Here is a 27,901-nt window from a genome sequence, read left to right on the forward strand (position 1 = left end):
AGTGCACTAACTCCGCTGTTGTGCGGAGGCTAATGGCTGGAGAAGCTGTGTCCCTGCTCCGCGGTAGTTTGCTTGCAGTTAAACCCAGTTAGCAGCAGCCGTTAGCCGGCGGGTGTCTCTGCTCGGCGCGGACCGGTGCTCGTCGTAGCCCGTTGCTGCCACTCCGCGCTGCCCTGTCACATCAATCCCGCGGGGCTTCAATCCGCTCCGACCCCACCACAGCGACACACACCGTGAAATTAAAATCCAACCAGCCTCGGTGGCCCTGCTCACTTGCCCCAATGGCAGCTTCATTCCGGGTCTACGGACCGGAAATGACGTCGCTGACGTAAAGCACGCGTCCACGGCTACCTAGCAGCAGCAGTGCCCGTATTTACATGACATTTACTGAAAACGTTGTTGTTTTTTTATTAATTAAGCTTTGAAAAGTATATAGGCTCTGTTGGTTCGAAGCCTATACAGCTGTGGCAGAACAATATGTTTGCTCCTAAGTGTACAAGGTTCTTTTTGGTCAATTTACAACACAAGGTGGCACATGAAATAGGAATTGTGTGCAAAACAACAACATATAGGCTAATAAAACACACCTTGATTAGAATGGAATAAAATTAAACAAGATACACAGTTACTTATATACAAATCCTTATCCTCGCCACTGTCGCACTGTTGCTTGCTCTGGAGGAAACTACTAGAACTGTTGGGTCCTTGTAAATTCTGGAGTGTGGTCTATCTGTAAAGTGTCTTGAGATAACTCTTGTTATGAATTGATACTATAAATAAAATTGAATTGAATTGAATTATATATATTATATATCTACAGAGACTTTGGTTTAGTGGGAATAAGGGCGGGCCTATTGCATGGATGGATTACTGAACAGGCCTACCAGACTCAGGCCTGGGGACCCAAAGGTCCCCCCGCCCCCATGGCCTTCCCCTGCAAATAAACATAAAGGACTAGAAAGACACGCAAAGCAACTGCAAAGACACACAAGGTAACTACAAAGACAAACAAGGTATCTGCAAAGACAAACAAAGTAACTACAAATACACACAAAGTAACTGCAAAGACAAACAAAAAAAAGTAACTCAATACACAAAAGTACTGCAAAGACACACAAAGTAACTGCAAAGACAAACAAAGTAACTACAAATACACACAAAGTAACTGCAAAGACACCAAAGAACTGCAAAGACCCAAAGTAACTACAAATACACACAAAGTAACTGCAAAGACACACAAAGTACTACAAATACACACAAAGTACTGCAAAGACACACAATACTACAATACACACAAAGTAACTGCAAAGACACCAAAGTAACTGAAAAGACACACAAAGTAACTAAAATACACACAAAGTAACTGCAAGACACACAAAGTAACTACAAATACACACAAAGTAACTACTAATACACACAAAGTAACTGCAAAGACACACAAAGTAACTGCAAAGACACACAAAGTAACTACAAATACACACAAAGTAACTACAATACACACAAAGCAACTGCAAAGACACACAAAGTAACTGCAAATACACACAAAGTAACTGCAAAGACACACAAAGTAACTACAAATACACACAAAGTAACTGCAAAGACACACAAAGTAACTACAAATACACACAAGTAACTGCAAAGACACACAAAGTAACTGAAACACACAAAGTAACTATAAATACACACAAAGTAACTGCAAAGAACACCAAGTAACTACAATACACACAAGTAACTACTAATACACACAAAGTAACTGCAAAGACACACAAAGTAACTGCAAAGACACACAAAGTAACTACAAATACACACAAAGTAACTACAAATACACACAAAGTAACTGCAAAGACACACAAAGTAACTGCAAAGACCCACAAAGTAACAACAAAAAGGAACAAACCAACTATTTTTATTGTTTTATTTAAATATTATTTTAGGCATTTATTTGCTAGGACAGTTTAGAAATGAAAAAGGAGAGAAAGAGGGGAAATGACACGCAGCAAAGGGCCGCGGGTCAGAATTGAACCAGCGGCCGCTGCAGCCGGTAGGTGAGCTACCCAGGAGCCCGACACAAAACAATTACAAAGAAGCAACCGAATACTAAAAGAAAGAGGCAAAAGCATCACAGTCTGTGACTTGCTACTACAGGCGGGGGGGCCGTTTGCGTGTCTGTGTCGGCTCCAGACACCGCTGTCTCATAATCCGCCCATGGGGTAGTGCCCTAAGGGTTGGTCATTAACAAAAGAAGGACAAATTATCAGATGTAGGGGAAAAGCAGCATTTTAGTTTTATAATGTGTAATAATAAAGAAATGTGTGCGACACCGCAATACAAGCTGTTTTTGTAATTGAGGTTTTTTTATATATTTTTAAGTTATATCAGTCCCTACGCACGTTTGTATCGTCACCTTTTCTAACTCAAATGGCACATTAATGATTTATACATTTTACAAAACGCCAGAAAGAATCCGTGACTTATTGACATCTTTAAAATCACACTTTACTTTTGTACTTGAGTGCTTTATATCTAGTACACACACCACACACACACACACACACACACACACACACCCACACACACACCACACACACCACACACACACACACACACACACCACACACACACACACACACACACAGTACAGCATTTTAGGCCTGAGAAAAAAACGTCATGAATAGGTCTACAAGTTTCATGCAGTGAAATTCTCCTCTTGACAGTGGAGAACTGTAGAGATTGTTCAGTGTGTAGAGTGTGTAGTGTGTAGAGTGTGTGCACAGTGAGGTTCAGCATCTGTGACGAGGAGTTTTGAGAACCGGCTGAAGCAACGTCACAAAGGCAGTCTTCAAAGTTGCCTTCCCTTCTGTTCGGTTCCTTCTGGGCTTTCCTCAACCACTTTATCTGCGTGGTTATTTATAATCTGAGCAGAAATATAAAAGCACACGTTGTGTATGAGACGCTACACAAATGAGATGAACGATGGCATCGATAGAATGGGTGGAAAACAGAAGGTAATGGCAATCATGTCGCCATACCTACCCGCAGGTCTTTACACTAGAAGAACAACTGAGAGGGTTTGGATGATGACTGAATTCTCCAAAGATATGACTAAAATAAGAAAGAACAACTCAAAAAAAAGATACAAACCAAATCGACCTCAGTGTAAAAATCCAAACGGGATGGCAAATGTTGTACAAAGCATTCTTTCATACTTTAAAGGAATAAATATGTCTAAAATTGGATGGATAATGCGTGTAAAATGAACTCTATTGCCATAAATGATATGAATAATGTCCATGATTGATCAGGAGCATACTACAGCTGTCTTCCTCATCTAAGAAAGTGCTGACGACGTAGCAGGCATAAACAAACCCCGGGAGCTACGGGAAGTAACACAATGTGTTATATTCATGTAAAGTTCGCATTTGTTTTGTATTAAATTGTGCGCAATTTTTTTCTTTTATGTTTTAACCCTTGCGTTGTCTTCCCGTTAACCATGACCTTGTCCTTCCAGATCAAAATTGATCTTTTTTTGTGCTTTTCCAATGTTTTTGTCACTTTTTCCGGCTTTTGGCGCTTTTTTTTTTTCAAAACCTGAGCGTTTTAATAATACAGGTTTACACTCATTCTTGGAATTCACGGTCAACAAACCTCATTTGTATCAATTACATTGACGTTTTTAGTTAAAAAGGCAGAAATTCTGAATTATTTTGATTTAATAGTTAAGATCAGATGATGTTGAGTGGATCTCTGATGGGTAGATGTCAAAGTTTAGTCTGGATACTGTTAATCAAATTCTATAAGATTAAACAAAACACCCAAAAAAATTCAATGAAAGTTATCATTAATTTACCTGAAGAACGTATGGAATCATCCATGTTATTTTTGGGCAATTTGGTTGAAAGAAATCTAATATTTCTCATATAAAACACATAAAAAAACGGGTTAATTTGACCCGAGGACAACACAAGGGTTAAGAGCACATTATTCCTCACAAATCATATTTTTAGAAACATTATCTTGATGGTGATACCATTAAAACATTTCGTAGGACATTTTGACAAATCACAGTGGTAAAAGCACAAGTGTAAATACTAAAATTAGTAATGGCAGGATTCCATTTATCTTGTTCTTGATGTCATTGATAGCACCAGCTGTGTAAAAAGGCCTCATACCAACTCATACCAACGTGTACTAAAAATGGAAAGTATGATAAAAAATAACAAAGTGTCAGTCTGTGTAATTATCTCACTACGTCAGGTTGATCCCGCAGGAAAAATGTCATGTTTTTACATCTGATTTGTAGAAAAAGAATTGAACCATGGGAACTCAATCATGGAGTTTTGGGCAGTGACGTAAAAACAAAAATCATAAACAAAATATTTCCAATGTGCATATTTAGGAAGATGGAACAGACCTCAGAAGCTTTGATTTGCGTCACTTACTGCCACAAACGAGAAGATACAGGATCGCAGTGAATGAAATTTACCACCACTAGACCTTGGTGTGATAATATGGTGCCATTTTTAAATGTTCCAGGTCCGTTTTCCAATTTAGAGTTGCTGTTGCTAGGCAACAGTCATTCCTGTGAGTGCAGATGCACTGTTTATTGATATTAAAACGTTATTAACTGGTAAATACGCTTTTCAATTTAGGTTTTTAAAACCTAAATTGAGTAATTCTGTCGACATTTTCACTTGTTTAACACGTAGTCTCGCTTTGCCAGACCTTCCTCCACAGCGCTGCAGGGGAGGGTCTGGCTGGTCCACACAGCATTCCGTGATGGAGAAAACAGTGCTCTGGTTTATTAGCATTTCTTTAATCAATCACAATCATCGTGGGCGGTGCTAAGCACCGGGCAGAGCCACGGTGCCGCTGTAAAAGCCTGTAAAAGGAACCTTTTTGGTGGAACGTGTACGTTCAAAAGTTGTTTAGTCCGCAACAGAAATCTCAGATTGGACAGATAGTCTAGGTAGCTGTGTGGATTTACCCTGCAGAGATCTGAGGAGCAGTAAACCATAGTCCTCAGAAATCCACCGGGGTTTAAAATGCCAACACAAAGTAAGCCTTAGGTAAAGGGGATACAGCCCAAAGAGTGACATCCGGCATAAATGTTAATGTGAAGTAATGTGCGACAGAGACTCACCGATATGAGCAGCTGGAGGATGCAGTGCAGGACTTCTATGTACTGGTATTCCAGCCAGCAGCTGAGCACTGTGGTCAGCTCGGGGTTCTGCTGGTTTTGCTGGTTCTGCTGGTTCTGCTGGTTCTGCCACCCAGCGGAGGGAAGGCCCTCGCTTCCACACCTCAGCCCGTTATCCTTCCACCACGAGCGGTGCAACGATACCCCCAGGGAGAGGATATCGTTGTCCTGCAGTGACAAAACAAGCAGACGACATGTGAAGGCAACTTCTCCGCTCTTAGGTTTCTAAAGATCTGCTTTATTGAACTTTGCGCGTAGAAAGTTCTAAAATCCTGCTGAAAAAGATGGGGGAGAAATACACATGTTCCGATACCGATACCAGTATCGAAAAAGCCACGATACTGCCTAAAATCTATGCTGGTATCGGTGTCGGCATGTACTGGAGTTATGTACCGATCCAATACCACAGAATTTAGTTGTGAAGAAAATTACTTCAAAGTATTTATTCGTGTTCTTTTTGTGTCACGACTGACGGTCAAACTGTATAATAAAAGCACAATGACAGCAATCAAGTCACATCCATAAGTGGTTAGTAGTATACAGCTGTTAATACATTTTTACATAATAAAATGTATGTATTTTTAACACACTCTTTTATTTATTTATTCACTCGGTTATTGTCATTGGCCGATACGCAAGTTTGGGTATTGTAATTGGAAGGAAGAAATGGTATGGTAAGATCTCTAGAGAGAAATCTGACCTGCAACGTGGATCAGGTGTAGTGTAATCATGGATCAGACGTGCCTTACTTCCTGTCTGGGGCCACTACTAAGATTATTTCCAACCCTGATTTAGCTACACATTTCTCATTTCTTTTTATTTCTTTTTCTTATCAGGAAAACAACACAGCAATGATATTACAAGTTGTGGGCCTGAGGACAAAAAGCGTTAAAAAAACATCAAAAGAAACAGAGAAACAAAAAAGTTAAACAACAAAGCAAATCTAACATACAAGGGCTAAGCAACAACCCTTTTTTAACAAGGGAATACTTATTATAAAGAAGATAGCATTCATTTGAATGTAATGTAATATTGGATTTCCTTTTCATTTTAGCATTTGTGAAGAAACAGAATCTTAAAGTGTATTTTATTATTAAAAGCCGGCCGCTTCGGGTTCGTTTTAAAGGCTCTGGCCTTTTAGTTGTGTTTTGGCAAAATAATACAAAGTGAAGACGGGAGAAGTCAATTATGTAATTTGTGAAAAGTGCCGTGTCGTTGTGCTTTACACTGTGAAAAAAACCACACGGTGACGAGGGTGAAAGTTTAAGATTAATCTTAGCTCAATTTTAGAGACGAGCTGTTGGTTCAACAAGTTCTGTGGTGGTAAGAGACTTGTGAAAGTATAACTGGATTAATTGATGAATCTATTTTTTTATTTTTATTTTACCTTTATTTAACCAGAAAGAAAACTCATTGAGATTAAAAATCTCTTTTCCAAGAGTGTCCTGGCCAAGATAAGCAGCAGTACAAACAACAAGGTTGCAGACATATAACAAATAACACATATCATAACATAAAACATGAAACACTTCATGCTGTTAATAATAGTGAGTAACAAGGTCATAAAATATCTAAATTTCAACAATAGTGAATAACAACAAGGATCGTCAGAATAATCAATCATAACATGTACAGCCAGTGTGTTCAGCCTCCATGTCATTTAAAAGTACTTTAAAAGCAGCCAGTGAAACCACCTCCTGGGGCCAGTTCTTCAAAGGTAAACTAATCGGATTTTGGTTATCGGATTGGATCAATCTTGAAAATGGGTTGTTCAAAAGGGAAGAAGGAATCTGAAATCAGATTAGATCACGGAATCCAATCCTAGTTTAATCTGGATCAAACCTTCAGTTTGTGTTGTTCAAAACTTGTCAGCAGGATTTGGATAAATTTGATCCAAAAAACAGGATTATCCTGATCCCAACAGGGGGTAGGATTTCAAGGTGGATTTCAAGGTGGATTTCAAGGTGGATTCCAGCACGAAAACTTAGTAAAACTTTAAATTGGTCAAATAATACATTGGTATCATTTAGTGTATTTACTTTTTATATTTTGCACTTGACTTGTTTAACCTTAGTTAAGTTTAGTAAAGCAAAAATAAAATAAAAATAAAATTATCCGGTCCTCATGAAACAATCCCCCAAACAGATTTAAATAACAAAAAAATATGCAAAATAATAATATATATCTCAATCATCACCGTATATTAATTTCAAGGAAACAATCTAATGCAAATTCCTGGTCCTCCTTAGATGAAGCAGAACCCTGAACATTCTACTACTACTACTTCACTTTTAACTTCTTTTTTTTTAAGACGTTTTCAAAATGTCCACAATGTATTTATTAATGTATATTAGTTTTTTATTTGTAGTGGCTCAGATGAGGGGTCATAAAAGAATTTATGAATGGAAGTGGGAGTTATTTTTGTGTTTTGTCTCAAAATAAAAACTTAGAGTGACCCCATCTTGCTCTTCTACCTGTTCTGTACGTAGCTCGTGGCCCACATTCTGATATGTTGTCCTATTTAGAGCAGTGGTAATCCGGATTTGGTAATCTTGAAAACTGTGTATCTGGATCAGGTGATCCAGCCCAATGTTGCTTTGAAAAACCGGCATAAAAGTAAGACGGATTACCTGATCCTGAGTAGCAAAAAATGGGATTTCCAAATCCGAATAATTTTGATCCAGATTAAATATTTGGAACAACTGGCCCCTGAAGATTCAGGACAATTTGCAGCTGATTCCAAGCATAGGGGGCCGCGTACTTAAACGCCCCTTTTCCTAATTCAGTCCGGACTTGAGGGACAGATAACAGTAATGAGTCATCAGAACGAAGACAATATCTTCCTGTACCTTTCTTTATGATGTAGGTTTGTAGGTATGGGGGAAGCAGACCAAGCATAGCCTTATAAATTAGAGTGTACCAATGATTAAGTCTACGGGTGGACAATGCAGGCCAACCAACCCGATACAATGAACAGTGATGAGTAAGGGCTCTAAAGTTAGTAATGAACCTAACCTATTTAGTCATTTGTTCACCATCAGACCCCAAAGATCACCATCAGTAAATGAAAATATTTACATTACATTTCCTGTCAACTAATCAAGCAATCAGTTCATTATTTTAACTCCTGCTTAAACCAGTACTACCACAGGTACAACTGCACACACTTGTGTTACTATTACTTATCATTATTATAATTATTTAATGCTAACCCTGATCATTATTGTCGAAATATTGCCGTCATCATCAATAAAGGCAAGGCAGTTTTATTAATAAAGCATGTTTCGTGAGGGCGCCAGGATATCTCAAAGAGCTGGGGCCAGTTGTTCAAAATATTTAATCTGGATCAAAATTATTCGGATTTGGAAATCCCATTTTTTGCTACTCAGGATCAGGTAATCCGTCTTACTTTTATGCCGTTTTTTCAAAGCAACATTGGACTGGATCACCGTGATCCAGATACACAGTTTTCAAGATTACCAATCCGGATTACCACTGCTCTAAGTGGGACAACATATCAGAATGTGGGCCACGAGCTACGTACAGAACAGGTAGAAGAGCCAAGATGGGGTCACTCTAAGTTTTTTATTTTGAGACAAAACACAAAAATAACTCCCACTTCCACTCATAATTTCTTTTATGACCCCTCATCTGAGCCACTACAAATAAAACTATATAGATTAATAAATACATTGTGGACAGTTTTGAAAACGTCTTAAAAAAAAAGAAGTTAAAAGTGAAGTAGTAGTAGTAGAATGTTCAGGGTTCTGCTTCATCTAAGGAGGACCAGGAATTTGTATTAGATTGTTTCCTTGAAATTAATATACGGTGATGATTGAGATATATTATTATTTTGTATATTTTTTTGTTATTTAAATCTGTTTGGGGGATTGTTTCATGAGGACAAGATAATTTGTATTTTTATTTTATTTTTTACTTTACTAAACTTGACTAAGGTTAAACAAGTCAAGTGCAAAATATAAAAAGTAAATACAAAAATGATACCAATGTATTATTTGACCAATTGAAAGTTTTACTAAGTTTTCGTGCTGGAATCCACCTTGAAATCCACCTTGAAATCCACCTTGAAATCCTACCCCCTGTTGGGATCAGGATAATCCTGTTTTTTTGGATCAAAGTTATCCAAATCCTACTGACAAGTTTTGAACAACACAAACTGAAGGTTTGATCCAGATTAAAACTAGGATTGAAGTCCGTGATCTAATCTGATTTCAGATTCCTTCATTCCCTTTTGAACAACCCATTTTCAAGATTTGATCCAATCCGATAACCAAAATCCGATTAGTTTACCTTTGAACAACTGGCCCCAGAGGTTACTCCTCAACGCAGCGGGCCAGGGTTCGACTCCGACCTGCGGCCCTTTGCTGCATGTCATTCCCCCTCTCTCTCTCTCCTTTCATGTCTTCAGCTGTCTTGTCATAATAAAGGCCTAAAAATGCCCCAAAAATAATCTTAAAAAGTATAATAATAAAATGTACAGTAGCCTACTTGAGTAAATGTCCTTAGTTACATTGCACGACTGGTCACTTCATACACTAAGGCTGTCTCAAACCTCCTACTTGCACACTTAGTTTTAGTACATAGTATAGATAATTTAAGTATATATTCTATATAATTCAAAAAGTCAGTGGACTGAAAGAACCCGCTGACCCCCTAAAACGGTCAAAAGGTTCAGTGTGGAACAATGGATCCTACTGTCACTGCCCAATGTGAGGAGAGGGCAGATGTGCATGCATCACTTTGCAACAAGTAGCATATAAAATGCTAACGAGGGACTTCTGTAATGTCAATACAGTAAAAATGGACATAATTAACGAAGTTCACTGCTGGCTACAAGTTAGCATCAAGCACAACACAGGCTGTCAGTTGAATGGCGTTTTGAGCTAACGTTAGCAAAATCATAGATATTAAAACGTTTTTGAAATGACTGCTAGCTTAGCTACAAGCTAGCAATCAAACAACAAAGGCTGTCACTTGATTGGCGTTTTGAGCTAACGTTAGCAACCAAACAATCATAGATAGCTACGATGTTTTTGAAATGATTCCCATCTTCTGTTATTGTTTGTAATGAGTAAATTTATTATTTCATGGATTTCCCAATTTCACAGTTATGCCGTAAACTGTTTAAATCTGAGCATGCGCGACCCAAATCTGCACTCGACTCACGTCGGGCAGTGACACCTACTCCGCCATCTTTACTACAAGGTGGAAAGGGGAGGGACCAGCGACGTCGACCGGCAGCTGATTGGACGAATGCGTCAAGTGGGTCTTGCTTCTCCCGAATTTCAAAACTGAGCATAATTCCATTTTATTTTATTTGAATAGCACCAAATCACAACAACAGTTATCTCACAGCGCTTTTCACAAAAGAGCAGGTCTAAATCGTACTCTGTGATGTCATTTACAAAAACCCAACAATCATGGCGGCTCGTTCAGAACGCGATCTTGTATTTTACGAAAATAGCTCACTGAAACGTGTTTCTGAAAACATTTTAAGGCCATACACTTGCTGAATCTCTCTGTTTTTTGATTGACAACGGTCAGTTTAATAGATTTTTGTCAGATGTTGAACTGCGCCTAGCCGAGCCAACCGCTCGTCATTTCCGGTTTGTTTTTTAACACAAGTGTTCTTTTTGGAACAATGCTGACCATTGGAAGTGGGCACTACGGCACTAAGTGGTCAGTGCACATTAGCCGCGTACTGACAGAAGTACGCGGAACGAGACACAGCCTAAATATCCTGCGACTGAAAACAAACTATAAACGGAGTGTTGATCACGTGACTGCAGGTCCTGGGACACAAGAAGACCAGAGTAGTGTAACACTGTATTTAGAAGCTGAAGCTGCGCAAGTCTCTAATTATCTGACACTTCCGTGACCATTAGACCTACCTTTGAAAGACCCCCCAGATCCAAGTAGAGACAGCTAACAAAGACATTCCAGCCGACCCACAGCAACATCCACAGCAGGTACTGAGGAAACAGAAACATTGTTAAACAAACGTAACAAAACTCACGATTCTTCAACGTAATGTACTCAGGGCTCCTTTTTTTCTTTCATTACAAATGTCCTAATTCTGAAAGTGCATTAAGATAAATCTGAGGCGAGAAGGACAAATATTGTGTTGCACCAAACCAGTGGTGGAATACTATGTAGATTTACTCAAGTACTGCACTTAAGTACACATTTAAAGTACTTTACTTGAGTTTTTTCTTTTTGCCACTTTCTGCTTCTACTCCACTACATTTCAGAGAGAAATATTGAACTTTTTTTGTACTCGACTACATAAATCTGACAGCTAGTTACTTTACAAAGTCATATTTTTATTCCACACAAAACACTACAATTATAAAATACAATGTTTTGTTATAAATTAAACTACCCAACAATATAACGGCCTACAAGTACAGCTGAAATGATTAGACCACTAAACACATAACAGTTCGGATTGTTTCTAATTTCGAAAATGTTCTGCATTTTTTCATTTTCCTCATGATGCTTACATACTTTTACTTAAGTAACATTTTCAATGCAGGGCATTAGTACTTTTACTTAAGTAAAGAATCTGAATACTTCTGCCATCACTGCACAAAACTGTGTATTCTTTTTCTAACTTTTTTGTAATTGTTTATTGTCTTTTTTGTGAAACACTCCATTCTATTACTGTTCCAAAAATGCTTCAAATGAAACAATGTGAATCATACAATTTCATATTTCAATAACTGGTTTCATTCTTATTAATACAATTGGGAGAATAAACTTCGTGTAGCCTAGTACAACTCAGCTCTTGTCATTGTGGTTCACAGCCGTCATGCACACACTCATACAAACGCACATCTCTGACATCCAATCTATAAGCATAAGTAATATGCTTGTTTACTCTGCACATCACAGCAGCGGTTTCCACTTGATGACTCAAACTCACTATCTTGTTGAATTGCATGTGTGATGAGGGGTCATAACTGGACAGTTTCCATTTTGAAGGAATAGTTTGACATTTTTGTACTTTTTTTGCAGAGCTAGGTGAAGGAGATCGATACCACTCTCAGGTCTGTTGGTTTAACATGAAGCTAAGGTCAAGAGACAATTAGCTTAGCTTAGCATAGAGACTGGAAACAGGTGGAAACAGCTAGCCTGGGTCTGTCCAAGGGCAACACACAAACGCATCTCTAAAGCTCACTAATTGCAACATTAAATCTTGTTTTATCAATCTTGTTATGTGTTATTAACACATTATGGTTTTCAGAGGTTTCAACTGCTGGAGTTCGTTAGCATTTTACTAGCTGTTTCAACTATTTATGCTATGCTTACGCTACAGACATTAAAGAGTAATACATCTTTGCATCTAACTCTTGAAAAGAACGCGAACAAGGGTATTTCCCAAAATGTCGAACTAAGTTACCCCTAGTCTATATCTACGACGTTCCAACGAAGTTCCACCGGTTTCACTCTTTACAGCCGGATGTCCGTTACCTTCCGCTTTCTTTGTGTTGTAGTTCGAAACTCCGAGGGATTTCTGAGGACTATGGCTACCTGCTCCTCAGATCTCTGCAGGGTAAATCCAGACAGCTAGCTAGACTATGTGTCCAATCTGAGATTTCTGTTGCACGACTAAAACAACCTGTGAACGCACACATAGTTAGATAGTCTAAACAACCGTAACACAACATACAACCTTCCCAAGGCTATTTTGCAGAGGCACCGGGGGTCCGTCTGGCACTAAGCCCACCCAAGGCGATCGTGATTGGTTTAAAGACATGCCAATATACCAAAGCACATTTTTCTCCCATCCCAGAATGCTATGTGGACTATAGCCAGACCCATCTCCACAGGGCTGTACAGGAAGGTCTGCAATGCGAGACTAAGTTACCCCTAACAATATTTAACAGAAACATTTTTGCAACTCCAAAACAAACCCAACACAGACTGATCCCTCACCATAAGGACGTAGCGTGACCTGTATTGGATGACACCAAACAGCCCAGGATGACCACGAGGATGTGGAGGAAGTTGATCATGATGGGAGCCCATTGGTACCCAGGAAGTCAAACACCTGCCGCTCCAGCGCAGTTATCTGTTAGGCCAAGAGACATGAGGACTTATTAACACACTCACTCTGTTGCACCAGGGGGGAACTGTGCTGCCCTGGCTGCTCAGGAGGTGATGTCTTGTTTCTCCATCCCACAAGGTTGTATTTTGGATTCCTACAAGTTGTCAAGGCAACTGAGCCGTGGGGACAAAGACAGAGCTGGTAAAGTGTTAAGTCCTCTGAGGCCGGAGCCCCAGTCAGTGATGAAGGGGGGAGAGTAGGAAACAGAGGAGGAGGAGGAGGAGGAGGAGGAGGAGGACAAAGTGGCTGCAGCCTTTTGTTGTGGTGGTTGCACTGGTGGGCGCTCACTGCTGTTCATAAGCAACTTACTTACAAGCGTACATGCAATATATATATTTAACAAGGCTGTACCTAATACTTATGTTCAGTATTAAAGAGTCTGCCATGTGTTTGTTCTATGAAATATCAGAAAGTGGGTAAAAGAAGGCTGGCAACAGTTTCAATCACAGGTTCTATTTTCGTGAACAGAACACCAAGAAAAGCTGAAGCGATTCCCATTCAAGCAGCTGGAACCACCTCCAACGTCTGCTGTTTTATTTTAGATGGCGGCCGAGGCAGAAAGATGAATTAATAATGACCATGTCAATGGTAGGTCACCGCATCTAACAGCAAAGAGTGGGTTTTACCAGGTAGTTAAGAGTAGTAATAACATACACTTTTGCGCGTGCACGTGAGGAGGGGGGGTCAAAATTGCCCACTACAAGTACACTTTTGCGCGTGCACGTGGCGCTCATGCATGTGACGCGCGTGCATCTGATCTATTAGGGAGGGGTTCGAAAATCGCCCACTATAAGCGTATCTTTGCGCATTCATGTGTTTCATTAGGTTGTAATTTACATATAAAGAAGAAGAAAGAAGAAAAAAGATGCTAAGTGAATGTTTTTAAAAGTTTCACTGCTAAGACTAAGTGATTAAACAGTTATGCAGGTGCGGGGTGTGTGCTTATCTGTGTTATAGAGGGTAGTGGTGTGTGTGTGTGAATACCCTGCTAACACACTCTTGCCTTTAGCATTGTTTTTAAACTTTAAGGGATTATGTAAGCATGTTATTAGTCTGTGTACGTTTTCTAGGAGATAATAATTATATTACTAGCGCTACCAGAGATCTGCTTAATTTTCCCCGCGAGTGAAGCAGCGCATGCCGATTATCAAATCCAAGTGGACTCTATATAAAAGAAGAAGAAAAAGACGGTAAGTGAATTATGTTTTTAAAAGTTTCACGGCTAAGGTTGAGTGATTAAACAGCGATGTAGGTTGAGGTGAGTGAGAAAGCGCCGTGTGCTGGTGCAGCTCCTGTGCGGCTGTGTGTAATCTAGTGTTTAGCAGCTGTTGAGATGAAACCGTGGTTTAAGGCTGTGTGATTAATCAGCGATGCCGCTTGTATGTGGGTGTGTGAGCGTGTGTAAATGGTCTGCATGTAGTAGAGAGTGCGAGAGAGAGGATTTGACCCACCGATGGCCTGCCAGTGTAACAGTGGTTGTAAATACCTCGCTATGACCTGAGTTCCGCACCAGAGTCGAACAAGATGTTTAAATGAAGCCCTGGTTAAGGCTTGTTTATTCTGAGCGCTAAAGGGTGTTTATCTTAGCGGCAGGGGTCTCGGAGTTGAAGCAGATGTCAATGAACTAGTGATGGGATGAGCTCTGGGAAAAGTCCTCCAGAGCCTGTGATTGCTAGGGAAATTAGTTATGCTACCTGTGGGGGGCCAACATGTGTTTTTTCACCATAGTCCTTCCCATAGGGTATAAACAGAGTCCATGTTTATACAGCTAAATGAAGACACAGAGTGTTAAGCGTTATATTGCTATGTGCTTCTCAATGCAGTCCTTTCCCATGGGGTGTAAACAGAGCCTCTGCTTACACAGCTAAATGAAGAAACAGGTGGTTATAGCGTGGTAGAGACACGCTCTTAGCGGCCACAGAGCTTGTTTTGATACTTAATACTTTGATGTAAATATCCCTTTTATAATCAAGAAAACAGTACAAGTGGACTCCTGTCATCACTTTATCTAGCATGCCTCAGCCAGTACGATAGCTAACGTACAAAAAGCAGCAAGGGTGCGTTTTTCTAGGAGATAATATTATTTGTACACAGAATCAAACAGAGAGCGGTTGATTTTCCCCCCGAGTGTCGCAGAGTGCGTAGCTTGTCAAAGCTAGTGGAAATAAAAGTGAGTAACGTATCATATTCAGTAAATGAGGAAAGGGTGAATGACAATGAAGCTTCACAGTGTGCGGGGATGATTAAACACTTATGGTGAAGGCTCAAGGATACGGATGGGATACAGACGTGTGTGTGTGTGCGCAGCGAAGTGTGCATGTTGTGCAATAGTGTGTGTGTAAATCTAACGTTGTGTTTAGCTAGCTAGATAGTTAGCATTAACCGTAGTGTGTGTGTTCGTTATAACCTTAAGGGTAAAGGTTATGTGATCTGATTATTAGTATGTGAGCATTTTGCAGTGCATAATGTTTTCAGACAGTCTAGGCATCTGTGTAGCGCTGTGACGCCCCCTATAGTACATTAGGAAGCCCAATGGTTATCCGTAGAATTGTCACATGATCTTAAGGGTCAGCCCCACATCCTACCCCCATAAGTAACAAAGTTTAGTTAGCACGGCTTTTCATTTCGGCTCATCTCAGCTGGTCTTGTTAGCGATCCGGTTAGTCTGAATTTCCACGTGTGTTTTCTTTTTTATTAAATCTTCGATATTGGATGGCGTACAAAGATTCGAATAGAATGGGTAAGTAAGAAATATATCTGTTTTTTGTTTTTGTTTTTTCTACCCACTCATTAATTTGTGAATATAAACATATCTGCAGTCCTCTCCAACAGGGTTAGGGTGGTTAGCATACGACGCTGATGAGAACGATTTTCAAGAACCAACCCAGAACATAAGGCCCCGTGTAAACCGATTAAGAAGGCGATGGACGGCAGGAGTTCTGGTAGGTTCTGACAACGGTAAAAACGGTTATCTGTAGAAGGCACATGAGCCAAATGTTACAGTGATAAATAATAATAATAATAATAATATAGAACTGGGTGTATATCTGCTTACAGACCGCTGCTAACCGGGATTTAACAAAACGGTTGGCACCACTACCACTTCTACCCGACGGCAACGCCAAGCTCCATAAAGCGAACAACTCCGCAGAGGCCTCCGACACGTCACCTGCAGAGACGGATCTTGAACATTTGCGAAAATTGTCCGACAATTTACAAAGGTTTGGACCGATAAACGACCAGGACCCCGAGGCTAATCACATCACAACAGGGGTAAGCGTGTGTGTGTGTGTGTGTGTGTGTGTGTGGGTGTGTGTGTGGGTGTGTGTGTGTGTGGTGTGTTGTGTGTGTGTGTGTGTGTGTGTGTGTGTGTGTGTGTGTGTGTGTGTGTGTGTGTGTGTGTGGTGTGTGTGTGTGTGTGTGGCGATGTGGGCACGGCGTGTGCGTGTGTGCGTGAGCGCGGCGATGTGGTTAGCTAGCTAGTTAGTTTGCAACATCCGGTGTGTGTGTGTGTGTGCGTTGAGGGGCTGCGTGAAAACTCTCTCTCTTATCTGTGTGCAGGATGATGCGCCTACTCCGGGGGGACACAGAATTATGTCCAACAAGGGTAGGACATGAACCGCTGACGCCAACTCTCATCGAATTACAAAGGGGCGCAGCGTTAAACGTACAGTCGAACACGGCAGGACAGCTGCGACCAGGTGTAGAGGTAAGCGTGTGTCTTTCTCCTTGGCCTGAAGAGGGCAGCATATAAAAAGTTTTGAATACATTTTTATACTTTATAAATTTATTGTATTAATGTTGTTAATTTTATTTTTGTATTATTATTATTAATATATATTTTTTATTATTATTAATAATTTTTAATTTTTTTATTATTATTAATAATTTTTAATTTTTTTATTATTATTAATAATTTTTAATTTTTTAATTTTTTATTTTTCTTTATTATCATTATTAATATTTTTATTTTTTATTATTAATATATATATATATATATTTTTTTTTTTATTTTATAATAATTAAAAATAGTTTTTAATTATTAATATTTTTTTTAAATTATTATTAATTTTTTTTCTTTTTTTTTTCTTAAATAATGTGTGTGGTTGAGTGTGTGCTTATCACGTCCTCTCATTTTACACCCTAGGAGGGGATTGGAGCCCCAGAAGTAAATGATGATGACCCCAATGTGTCAATACTACCAGACCAAGGACCTGTCACTTCAGAAGAGGATGCCGAGGCTGCACTGATCCACGCATATGGACTCAACGAACCCGGTGCGTCCGCTGATTTAAGAATTATACCAGTGCATGAGAAATATGTGAATTTATCAAGTGGTGACATTCAGCAGTTAGGTCAGAGCAATCCTCTTGAACAGTATGTAGCAACAGACACAACTCAAGAACCGGTGACATTATCAGACGGTGAAGATTTTTTCAATTCCTGGGTTGATCTTAGTCAAATACAGACCCCTGCCGATTCTATAATTGACGTCATAAATGTTAAAATAGACAATCTCCGTGGTGATGTAAAAGATCAAATCAAAAGCGTCTTAGAAAAGAATGCAGCATTAGAGACAGCCGTCTTAGAAAAGAATGCAAAATTAGAGGCGTTGGTAAAAACACTAATTGCGCAAAATTGGCGACAGTTCAAACTCCTTTACAAGCAGCGACAATCAGAAAACGCAAACACCAAGGCTAAACTTGATTAACTTGAAAATGGATCCCCCCCGTAAAAGAAAAAAAAAATCAAAGCATCTAGAGAATCCGGATAGTGATGATGATTTATTATCATTATTCGAAAACGATCCAAAGAGTGACTACGAACATGCAAAAATTATTGAAAGGTGCTACAAAATTTCAGGTTTTGAATACAATATAGACAATGAAATCGATTATGATGATGATGAATTCCTGGCAAAGTGTGACAAACAACTGACAGAATATGAAAAAAAGGAAGCAACACCGTTGTTAAATTCAGACAGGCTGGTATCTAGTGTGTATGAGGACTCCCATGCGTCAGAACATCTATGCATACCTGAGCAAAACCCTCCACACACCTGCTTAAATACAGACAGCGTACCGTCCACCAGCACTGCATCGCTACACAGAACACCCCTAATACAGACAGAGGCAGCTGATGTACAGACGATGCGCACACCAGGGCCAAACCCTGCACAACAATTTCTAAATACGGACAGTAGACCATCTACCAGCACAGCGTCGCCATACACACACAGGCAGGGCGGAGGCAGGGTAACAAACGCTATAAATGTCAGAGAAATTCCGAAATTTAATGCTGCTGAATTCCGTCAGAACATCTCATTGAGTGGAATAGATTTGACTGATGTTAGTAGCGTCCCATCGCAGGTTCACAGTAGCCTAACAGGCTTGATTAACACAGCATTGCAATCCACAAAACAAGACAGCGTATTGAATGTGGTATTAAGGGGTCCAGCGTTGGCTGATGATATACAAACCGTGTTACATGCATGCGATGACTACAACGTCGACTCATTTCTAGATCAAATAGCTCAAGCGCTGCAGAGTAACAACTCATCATTAACCGATGATTCTCTAGAGTTTGTCGTCACAGTGGCACGTAGCATGTCAGGAGGGGCTAGGTGTAAACTAGGCTCCGTGGGTTATGACGACATCATACAACGGAAGATTAATTCACTTTTTAATCCTATGAATACAGGAGATGGGCTATGCTTTGGGATATGCCTCGCGTACTATGCTAATGAGAATATGTCTAAAGACGAAAGACTAGACTATGCAAAGCGCCTGTATAGTGAATTGGGGTATGAACATTCACACTATGTATCATTTTCTGACATTGACAAGTTTCAGAAGCATTTGAAAATTAAGATCATAATATTTCATCAAGCTGCCGGCTGCAAAAACCCCCAGCTTTTTAAAACGCATGATGAGACAAATGAACGTACTGCGTGGCTGTATCTACATGATGACCACTACTACCTCATTAAAAACAAAACAGCATTTTTCGGAGCCCCCTATGTCTGTGATGGCTGTTACGCCCCATACACAAATTATCTTACACACGGCTGCAGCATGAACTGCAATGTGTGTCAGACCGCGTGTTTTCGCAAGCCCGGTAATACGGTGCGCTGCGGTGATTGCAAACGCATTTGCAAATCCCAGCATTGTCTAGCCCAGCATAAGCTAATGAATGCAAAACATCACTTTATCCCATGCGACAGGATAAAATACTGCGATAATTGCGGCAAGACATACCAAGTATGGAAAAAAGGAAAAAAACACGTTTGTAAAGCACTAAAATGCACACACTGCAGGGAAGACATGATAGAACCAAAACATGAATGTTATATTCAGCCTCTCAAGAAAACACCAGCCGGTGCAAAATACATATACTACGACTTTGAAACACGTTACCAGAATGATAGACACGTTGCCAACTATGTCTGTAGCCTTGATTCGAGCGGCTCAAAGTACTGTTTCTCAGGAACAAACTGTGTGGCAGCCTTTGTTAAGCATTACAGAAGACCACGCTATAGAAATGCAACCTTCATAGCACATAATGCCTCAGGGTTCGACAGCTACATATTGCTGGAATATTTTGTAATGCAAAATATCTGTCCAACACTCATAATGAGGGGGTCCCGCGTTATCTCAATGTTTGACGACAACTTCAAACAGAGGTGGATTGATTCATTTAGCTTTCTCCCCATGGCTTTAGCTAAAACACCCGCAGCCATGGGATTCACTGATGTGTTAAAAGGGCATTTCCCTCACACATTTAATACTGTGGATCATGAAAACTACATAGGTCCCCACCCCGACCCATCCTACTATGGGTTTGAGACTATGTCTGAGGCTTCAAAGGCATCATTCATGGAATGGTATCAAACGATCCGACACACGCCATTCGACCTGAACAAAGAGCTTGCCCGCTACTGTTCTAATGATGTGGCTGTTTTGGTTAAGGCATGCAATATTTACAGAGACGCGTTCATAGCCTCAACAACGCTAGATCCGTTTGTGTTTACAACACTAGCCTCCAGTTGTATGGGTGTTTATAAAACACTCTTTATTCCCAGAGACAGTGTGGCCCTGACCTACGAAGGGGCCTACATAAAGCCAAATAAGACACATTCTGATGTGTCAATGCAGTGGTTAGGATATCTGTCACATAGAGAGAGCATTGTCATCCAACATGCACTCAATGGGGGTGAAAAAACCTTTGGGCCGTATTCGGTCGATGGGTACTGCGACGTCACCCATACGGGGTACGAGTTTGCTGGATGCTACTTCCACGGCTGTGTGTTCTGTTATTCTCAAGCAGAAAGCAATCCTACTCTGAAACTATCCTACGGACAGCTCTACACTGAATTCAATAACAGATTGGCCGCGTTAAAGTCAATATACGGTCTAAAAGTTGTTGTAATGTGGGAATGCGATTGGGCCAGGGTGGTGGGGACTGATCCGGGGATCAGAGCGTTCATGTCCACCTATGTCAAGACAACGCGTCTAAACCCGCGTGATGCGCTATTTGGGGGTCGAACAAATGCCATGAAACTTTACCACAAGGCTACGGATAGCGAAATGATCAGATATTACGACTTTACAAGTCTCTACCCCACTGTCCAGGCAAAGAAAGATTACCCTATCGGACATCCTCAAATAATCTATAGGGATTTTGATGACATCTCAAATTATTTTGGTCTAGTGAAGTGTACGGTGGATCCTCCCAGAGGCCTTTATCATCCTGTGCTGCCCCACCGTTGTCATGATAAGCTTATGTTCCCTCTGTGTGCCACATGTGCCAGTGAGGAGAATCAGACAACACAATGTTGTCACAACGACCGTGAGAGACAGTTGGCGGGGACGTGGGTCTCATTCGAGCTGCAGAAGGCGTTGGAAAAAGGCTATAAAATAGCTCACATTGATGAAGTCTGGCACTTCCCGAAAAAATCCGACAGTCTTTTTAAAGAGTATGTGAAAACATTCCTTAAACTGAAACAGCAAGCGTCAGGATACCCCGGTAATGTCAAAACGGAAGATGAGAAAAAAGCGTACATTGAGAATTATTACGCTAGAGAAGGCATCAGACTTGAGCCCAATAAGATAGCTGTCAACAAAGCGGTACGTAGCATTAATAAATTGCTTCTAAATTCTCTGTGGGGTCGTTTTTCAATGCGCAGCAACTTACCAGTGACAGAACTCATAACCGATCCAACCAGATTTACACAACTCATGTTCAGTGACAACTTTGATGTGAGGCAGTTCTCATTCATTTCCCCAGATGTGGCGATAGTGCAGTGGCGTCAGGCTAACAGTCAAGCTTCCAGAATTCGTGATGTCAATATTTTTATAGGAGCGATGACAACAGCATATGCGCGCCTAGAATTGTATAATCTCATGGATAAACTGCAGGAGCGTGTTTTGTATTGTGACACAGACAGTGTAGTTTTCACAAGCAAACCAGGAGAGTGGATTCCTCCACTAGGCCCCTATCTAGGTGACCTTACCGATGAACTTAATGATGGTCAGATGTGTGGAGACCCCAATGAAGACTTTATAACCGAATTTGTTTCAGGCGGTCCAAAATGCTATGCGTATCGAACAGCCCAGGGAGCCACCCAAGTGAAATGCAAAGGGGTTACCCTCAATTCTAAAAATGCCGGTGTGGTCACTCCCGACTCATTAATAGGGTTGGTAAAATCATTTGTAGCCAATCAGCATAGCGAACAACATCTTGTTACATCAGCACACACCATCACACGCAATAAAAAACTATTTCATCTCAAAAACGCTTCAATGACGAAAAAACTCCAGGTTGTGTACAACAAACGCCGCGCTCTTCATGACTATACCACGCTCCCTTATGGCTATTAATAATCAGTATCACACCGAATTTGACGGCAAACTGCAACACCCTTTCAGTGCCGTCGTAAGTGGCCCCTCAAATTGTGGTAAATCGTACTTTGTCAGAGACTTAATCCAAAATGCAGCGTCTGTTATCTCACACAAGATCGACAATATTGTATTTATCTACTCATGCTGGCAACCTTTATACGACGAACTACTCACGTTTGTAAATATAAATTTTGTAAACGGTATACCTGATTCATTTTGTGACGAGACACTGTTACCCACCCATAAAAATAATTTGCTTATTTTAGATGATTTAATGGGTGAAGCCTGCAGCAATATCGAGGTTCAAAACATTTTTACAAAATATGTACATCACAGGAATCTCAGCTGCATCTATCTTGTACAGAATCTTTTTATTCAAGGCAAATCCAGTCGTACTATAAGCTTGAATACTAATTACATCATACTATTTAAAAATCCGAGAGACAAAAATCAAATAAACTTATTGGGTAGACAGATGTACCCCGGTAATAGTAAATATTTCCTGGAGGCTTTTAACGACGCCACTAGTTCAGCATACGGGTATCTACTGATAGATTATAAAGCCAAGACACCAGACATGTACAGACTCAGAACAGGTTTGATCTCATCACAGCAGGTCGTGTACGTGCCAAAGAAACGCCAGGTATTATAATGTCCTCGCGCATGGAACGAAACCTCACACAATTACAACTTCTCCGCAAAGCTACTCCTAAAGTTAGAGGCGCTATTATCAAGAATGCCAACTCAGACTTTATTAACGCCCTGTGTGAAATAGCTCTTAATATTTTAAGAGGTAACATCCCCTTGTCTACCAAACAGTACAAATTGTTAAAGAAGAAGAAAAGAGCTATCCGCTTAGTAGCAGATAAAAAAGTTAACCATTCTAAAAAGAAGAAATTCCTCAATCAGACAGGTGGTTTTCTTCTGCCTCTTTTAGGAGCGGCTATCCCCTTCATTACCAGCTTAATCACCCGTACTTGAGATGGAACATACACAGAAAATGTTTTTAGTGCCACAGCAACAACTACTATCGCTGCAACAACAGCAAACAACAAATGGGACTTTGAGACAGGCAGCCCAAAATGATTTGGATCAGGCAATGGGTGAAATTCTTAATCAGGCGGACGTTGATATATATGAGAAAGCTAAAAGATACTCCAGCATTCTACAGAGATATCTGGCTATGGTAAAACAGGGTGAACAAGAAAAATCTGTAATCACACTATCTCTGCCCGTGGATAATTCAAAAGAAGTTCCAAAAGACCATGTTGAAGAAGACGATGTTATATCAGAAGTTCTAAAACACCTGCCGAAACGGAATAAGAGAAATGCTGAATTTATTATGGCCTCATTAGCTCGTAATAACGACCAAATATCGTGGACAAAGCAAGGTGAAATCATTGTGAACAATAAGAATGTATCAGGCACCCATCTGTACGATCTGGTGAAAGGGGTGACAGCCTATAACAACATCTCAGCACAGTCAAGACCTGCCGGGTGGGATCTATTTTTAAAAACCCTAGCAAACTTGAATGTCCCGTTATCTCTAATACCAAACACCAGCGTACGTCGCTCTATTGCTGCATTTAAAAACAATCCATCACCAGGAGATATTAGACCCTTAAGGACTCCTACGTCCGATAGAATTCGCAGTGTGGTTGATTCGAGTATTGGTCTTATACCCCGCACACTACGTTATTCATCACCACCTACGTCCCGTTGGGCTAGTTTCTGACTATTTTTATTACAGTCTACAGAATTTCTTTTTACATTTTTATTTCTTTTTCATTCTATTTCTATTGTTTTAAATATTTCTATTTTTACCATATGAATGTAGCAATGTCACATGAAAGGGTAAATTGTTTTCTTTTATGCAAATTCCCTATAAGACCGCGACTGAATGTAAAAAAAAGCAGTGACAATGTATTTTTAATATCAATTTCTTTTTACACATTTATATTTTTATTCTATTTTTAAATATTTTTCTATTTTTACCTGATGAATGTTGCAAATGTCACATGTGTTTATGGGTTTGTACTTTCGTTTATGTGAAGCCTCACAAGGTAGTAAATGAATGTAAAAAAGCAGTGACAATGTATTTTTTAATATCAATTTTCTATTTTATTTTCTATTTTAACTTGTTAAATTGTAACAAGGGTTGTCTATTTTGAGCCGACCTCATTTATGCATAATCTCATTAAAAATATTTGATTAAAAATAAGCAGAGTCGTAGACTTTTTATTGACACACACACTTTTATTAAATCATTGGCGTTATCACACAACACTGTTATCTGTAGAAGGCACATGAGCATTGTACACACTTAAACTTCTGAACGTGGCACACCACAGGACGTATCTTGTTGACAAAATTACATACCATGGAATCGTTACATATCAAATTAGTACCATACATGTTAAGAACTTTATTAAAACTCTTGTTTTTTTGCATTTTACATAAGAAGAATACACAATGTTGGCCACACACTGTAGAATAGTTATTTTGCACCTGAATGTCAGAATGATAGATCTCCACGCAATTCTTTAAGAGGAATCGATTTATCGGTTGTAGAAACCTGGTAGGTGAATTTCCAAAGCTGTCAAAGAAATAGCCGCACTTGTCTTCAGTGATGTATATGGCTAGCCAATGTTCCCCCGGCATATCACTAGGATGTGTATTTACTACAACCATCGCTGGTAGGTTAAATATAACAGCTTTTGGTAACTGGTCACACGCTACCACCCCTAGAAAATTTGTGTGTCTAGACACCGTCTTTACAAGTACTGTTGTTAGCTCTACTGTATTCATAGCTAATAGTGATCTAGCAATACCTGTCTACGGTTGGATATTTCAACTATAGAATCAAAAACCGAGTAACAGATTAGTGTTACAGTGCGTGCTAGGGGGTTCCTGAAACGAGCCTCCAGGCGTACATTCCCAGTCTTAATCAGCGACAGGTTTCCTGCACACCCCCCATCGGGCTCCAAATTGAAGCAGAATAGTGTGTATCCCTCTCCAAAATCGGCACGTGAGATTGCCAGACTACGATCCTTTAAATGACGGCCTGTTGATTCAATAAGCTGATAATATTCCCTTGCATACTGTCGCCTTTCAAAGTGTGGTTGGAAAGGCCGGGATGGGTACGACTGCCCATCGACATGCAGTGTAATAAACTCTGTACCAAAATGTCCAAAGTTAAATGGATTGCGTGCATAAGAACCTGTATAGGCCTCATTATCTACAAATGCTAAAACAACAAATTTAGGTATCTGGCCCATAAATAAATTTTCCTGATTGCACATCCGTGTACCAGCTGGTATGGAAAATGTTTTTAATACAACACGATCAATGGCGTATTTTGCGTTTGCCTGTTGTAACGCCCGACTATGCGCCAGACGTATGGTAGGGGCAACAGACACTTTCTTTACAAAAAGACTGGCAGACATTATCTTGACCGTGTATAGGTCATCTCCAGGAGCCATTAGCACAAAGTCATCTTTTGTGCGGATGAATTTCAGAGAAAGGTCGACGCCATTTAGCATAAGTTTTTCTTGGAAAAACAAATCAGCATGTATAGGGGCTATTAGCTCTACGATACGACTTTCACCTGTGTATCCTCCCCTCTCCACCAGTCCAAGATTGTTGCCGGCAATGGATCTTTCGTCCATCCTTCCGCCGGTGTCTTTACAGAACAAGCCTGTGCTAAACTGTGTGTCTAGAGTGTCCTTTCCGTAGTTTAGCAGACATTCAATCATTCCACGATATGGATATGTATTTGAAGACTGTGTGATCAGTCTATCGCCTAATGTTATGTCTACTTGGGAGAAGAGCGTACATCCAGGATAATTTACAAATCCTACGTCGGTTGCAGGGGCTAACGGGGTTCCATCCGGGTTCCTTATCCTCACACGTATATACAGGTATGAGTCATTCAAGTCTAAATAGTCTTCGCCAGAAGCAGATATGAAAAACTCAATCGGTCCCGTATCTGTCAGAGCTGACACAGGAGGTATTTCTGTATAACATGATTTTTCAATAGATGTCTGCGTGTACGGCACCGTGAATAGATCCAGCTCTGTCTTCACACACTCTTCAGACTGATTATGGATGAAGGACATGATTTTAATTTCCCTTGAATAAAAAAGTAATAAAATATTGCGTATTCCAGTCTAGAAAATGTCTTTTGGGGAACTCCGAGAGCGTCTGACGGGGGTTCTGCGTCTTCTGCTTGCTGTCTTCCTTTTGACTACTCTAACATTTTTACCAGCGCTTTTACGTCTTTTGGACACAGGTCGGCGCCTCCCCCTCCTAAGGGCGGGTTTTTTTGAGGTCTGCGTGTATATACCACAAGTCCATTTCCCTGTTGTTTTCCAGCTACAGCATTCCTTACATTTGTTACAACATCCCCAATAAACCCAGAGGCAGCTGTCTTCAGATGTGGTTTAGCCAAATTAAACCCTTTTTTAAAAAGTGGAACGGCCATACGAAATAAATTCCGAAATATACCGCCTAGTCCGTTGCCGTATTGGGTACTCGAACCAATAAAACCAGGTAATTCTCCTCCGGCCTGGCTCATGTAATAATTCGTATAGCGACCGTCATCGGCGTTGTAAGCTTTACGCATCATTTTATTACCGTTTTACCGGTCTAAAATGCAGTTTGACTATAACTTTGCCGTATGAGAAAGGAATAAGTTCACTCTGGTCGTCACGCAGTTCAATTTGAATGTCGCTTATGGTGGAGCGCGAAAGAGCTGTGTAGTGGGGGGCGTCGTAACTCAGAGTGGGCATACGCCGGTCATCGTCAGAAATATTTATGCATCTGAGAAGGGGTACGTCGCTATCTCCCACTAGCTGATAATCTATAATGTCGCTATAAATAAATATGTTATAACGACCTGCGTGTATATCCGCTGGGTGTGGGGCTATACTAAGCTTTTTCTTTAAATGCTCGGCCTGTATTAGAAAGTACTTGGCAGGCTTAAAACCCAGTATTTCTGCTAATCGGCCTTTAAACAACACGTGATATCCGGCCCCTCCAGAGAAGAATACTTTATTTGTAATGGCGTTATAACTTAGGGTGACGTCTATGTTTAGGTTAGCCATACATTTAGCGTTATACTCTTTAATAACGTCCTGCACGGTATCATACCAACCCACCGATAGTTTAACATGGTGCAGTGCCCCTGTTGCTAGGTCAAAAACTTCCACCTCGGAGTCCTCTTCTGAAAAACTGTTCCAAACTCTGGGGTATTGAATTTCAATAAGGCCGACTTCATAGGGCTGCTGCAAAATGATTGGTTTAGCAAGCTTTGTTCTGAATTGGGATATCTTATTGCTGGGGTATACTGATGATGAGGAATTACTGGGTAGCGTGATAAAAAATCCATTCTTATTCATTTTCACCGATGTCTTTCGCAGTCAGAGTCTAAATGGTTAGTCTATACATCATACGTCCTATTTATTTGATGTCCATAATGTCTTTTTCAGCAATCCATGAATTGAATTTCTCCGGCCAACCCACCCATTTTACATACGCCATGCGTTTACGCCCCACCCCCTTTCTTGCCACAACTTCCTCTATCTTAAATTTTTTATTCTCATCAATAATCACCGGTTGTAACTCTGCCTCGTAAAAGGTGCCTGTCAGCACATCACCACTAATATCTTTTAG

The 27,901-nt window shown here is 40.2% G+C and overlaps 1 protein-coding gene and 1 pseudogene across 1 annotated transcript; one reads left to right on the forward strand and one right to left on the reverse strand.

The window, feature by feature from the left end:
• Positions 1–2,824: 2,824 nt before the first annotated feature.
• On the reverse strand, positions 2,825–15,919 carry LOC116675360 (sodium/potassium-transporting ATPase subunit beta-1-interacting protein 3-like; annotated as a pseudogene).
• Positions 14,591–21,959, forward strand: LOC116675361 (uncharacterized). The gene is made up of 8 exons (XM_032507240.1): positions 14,591–16,068; positions 16,148–16,270; positions 16,386–16,601; positions 16,890–17,037; positions 17,476–20,010; positions 20,410–20,598; positions 21,139–21,454; positions 21,909–21,959. Exons 5-8 carry the CDS (start codon positions 18,047–18,049, stop codon positions 21,957–21,959), a joined length of 2,520 nt encoding a protein of 839 aa, XP_032363131.1. The 5' UTR covers positions 14,591–16,068; positions 16,148–16,270; positions 16,386–16,601; positions 16,890–17,037; positions 17,476–18,046.
• Positions 21,960–27,901: the final 5,942 nt, after the last annotated feature.

This window comes from Etheostoma spectabile, unplaced genomic scaffold (genome assembly GCF_008692095.1).
Source record: "Etheostoma spectabile isolate EspeVRDwgs_2016 unplaced genomic scaffold, UIUC_Espe_1.0 scaffold00001821, whole genome shotgun sequence".
Classification (NCBI taxonomy): Eukaryota; Metazoa; Chordata; class Actinopteri; order Perciformes; family Percidae; genus Etheostoma; species Etheostoma spectabile.

What these genes read in the sequence shown, in the direction of transcription:
- LOC116675361 (XM_032507240.1), top strand. Translation starts at nt 18,047, where the DNA reads ATGGATCCCCCCCGTAAAAGAAAAAAAAAATCAAAGCATCTAGAGAAT. An exon ending in TGCGACGTCACCCATACGGG is followed by an intron (nt 20,599 to 21,138) that starts GTACGAGTTTGC and finishes CACATGTGCCAG; the next exon opens with TGAGGAGAATCAGACAACAC. An exon ending in AGATAGCTGTCAACAAAGCG is followed by an intron (nt 21,455 to 21,908) that starts GTACGTAGCATT and finishes AATTTGTTTCAG; the next exon opens with GCGGTCCAAAATGCTATGCG.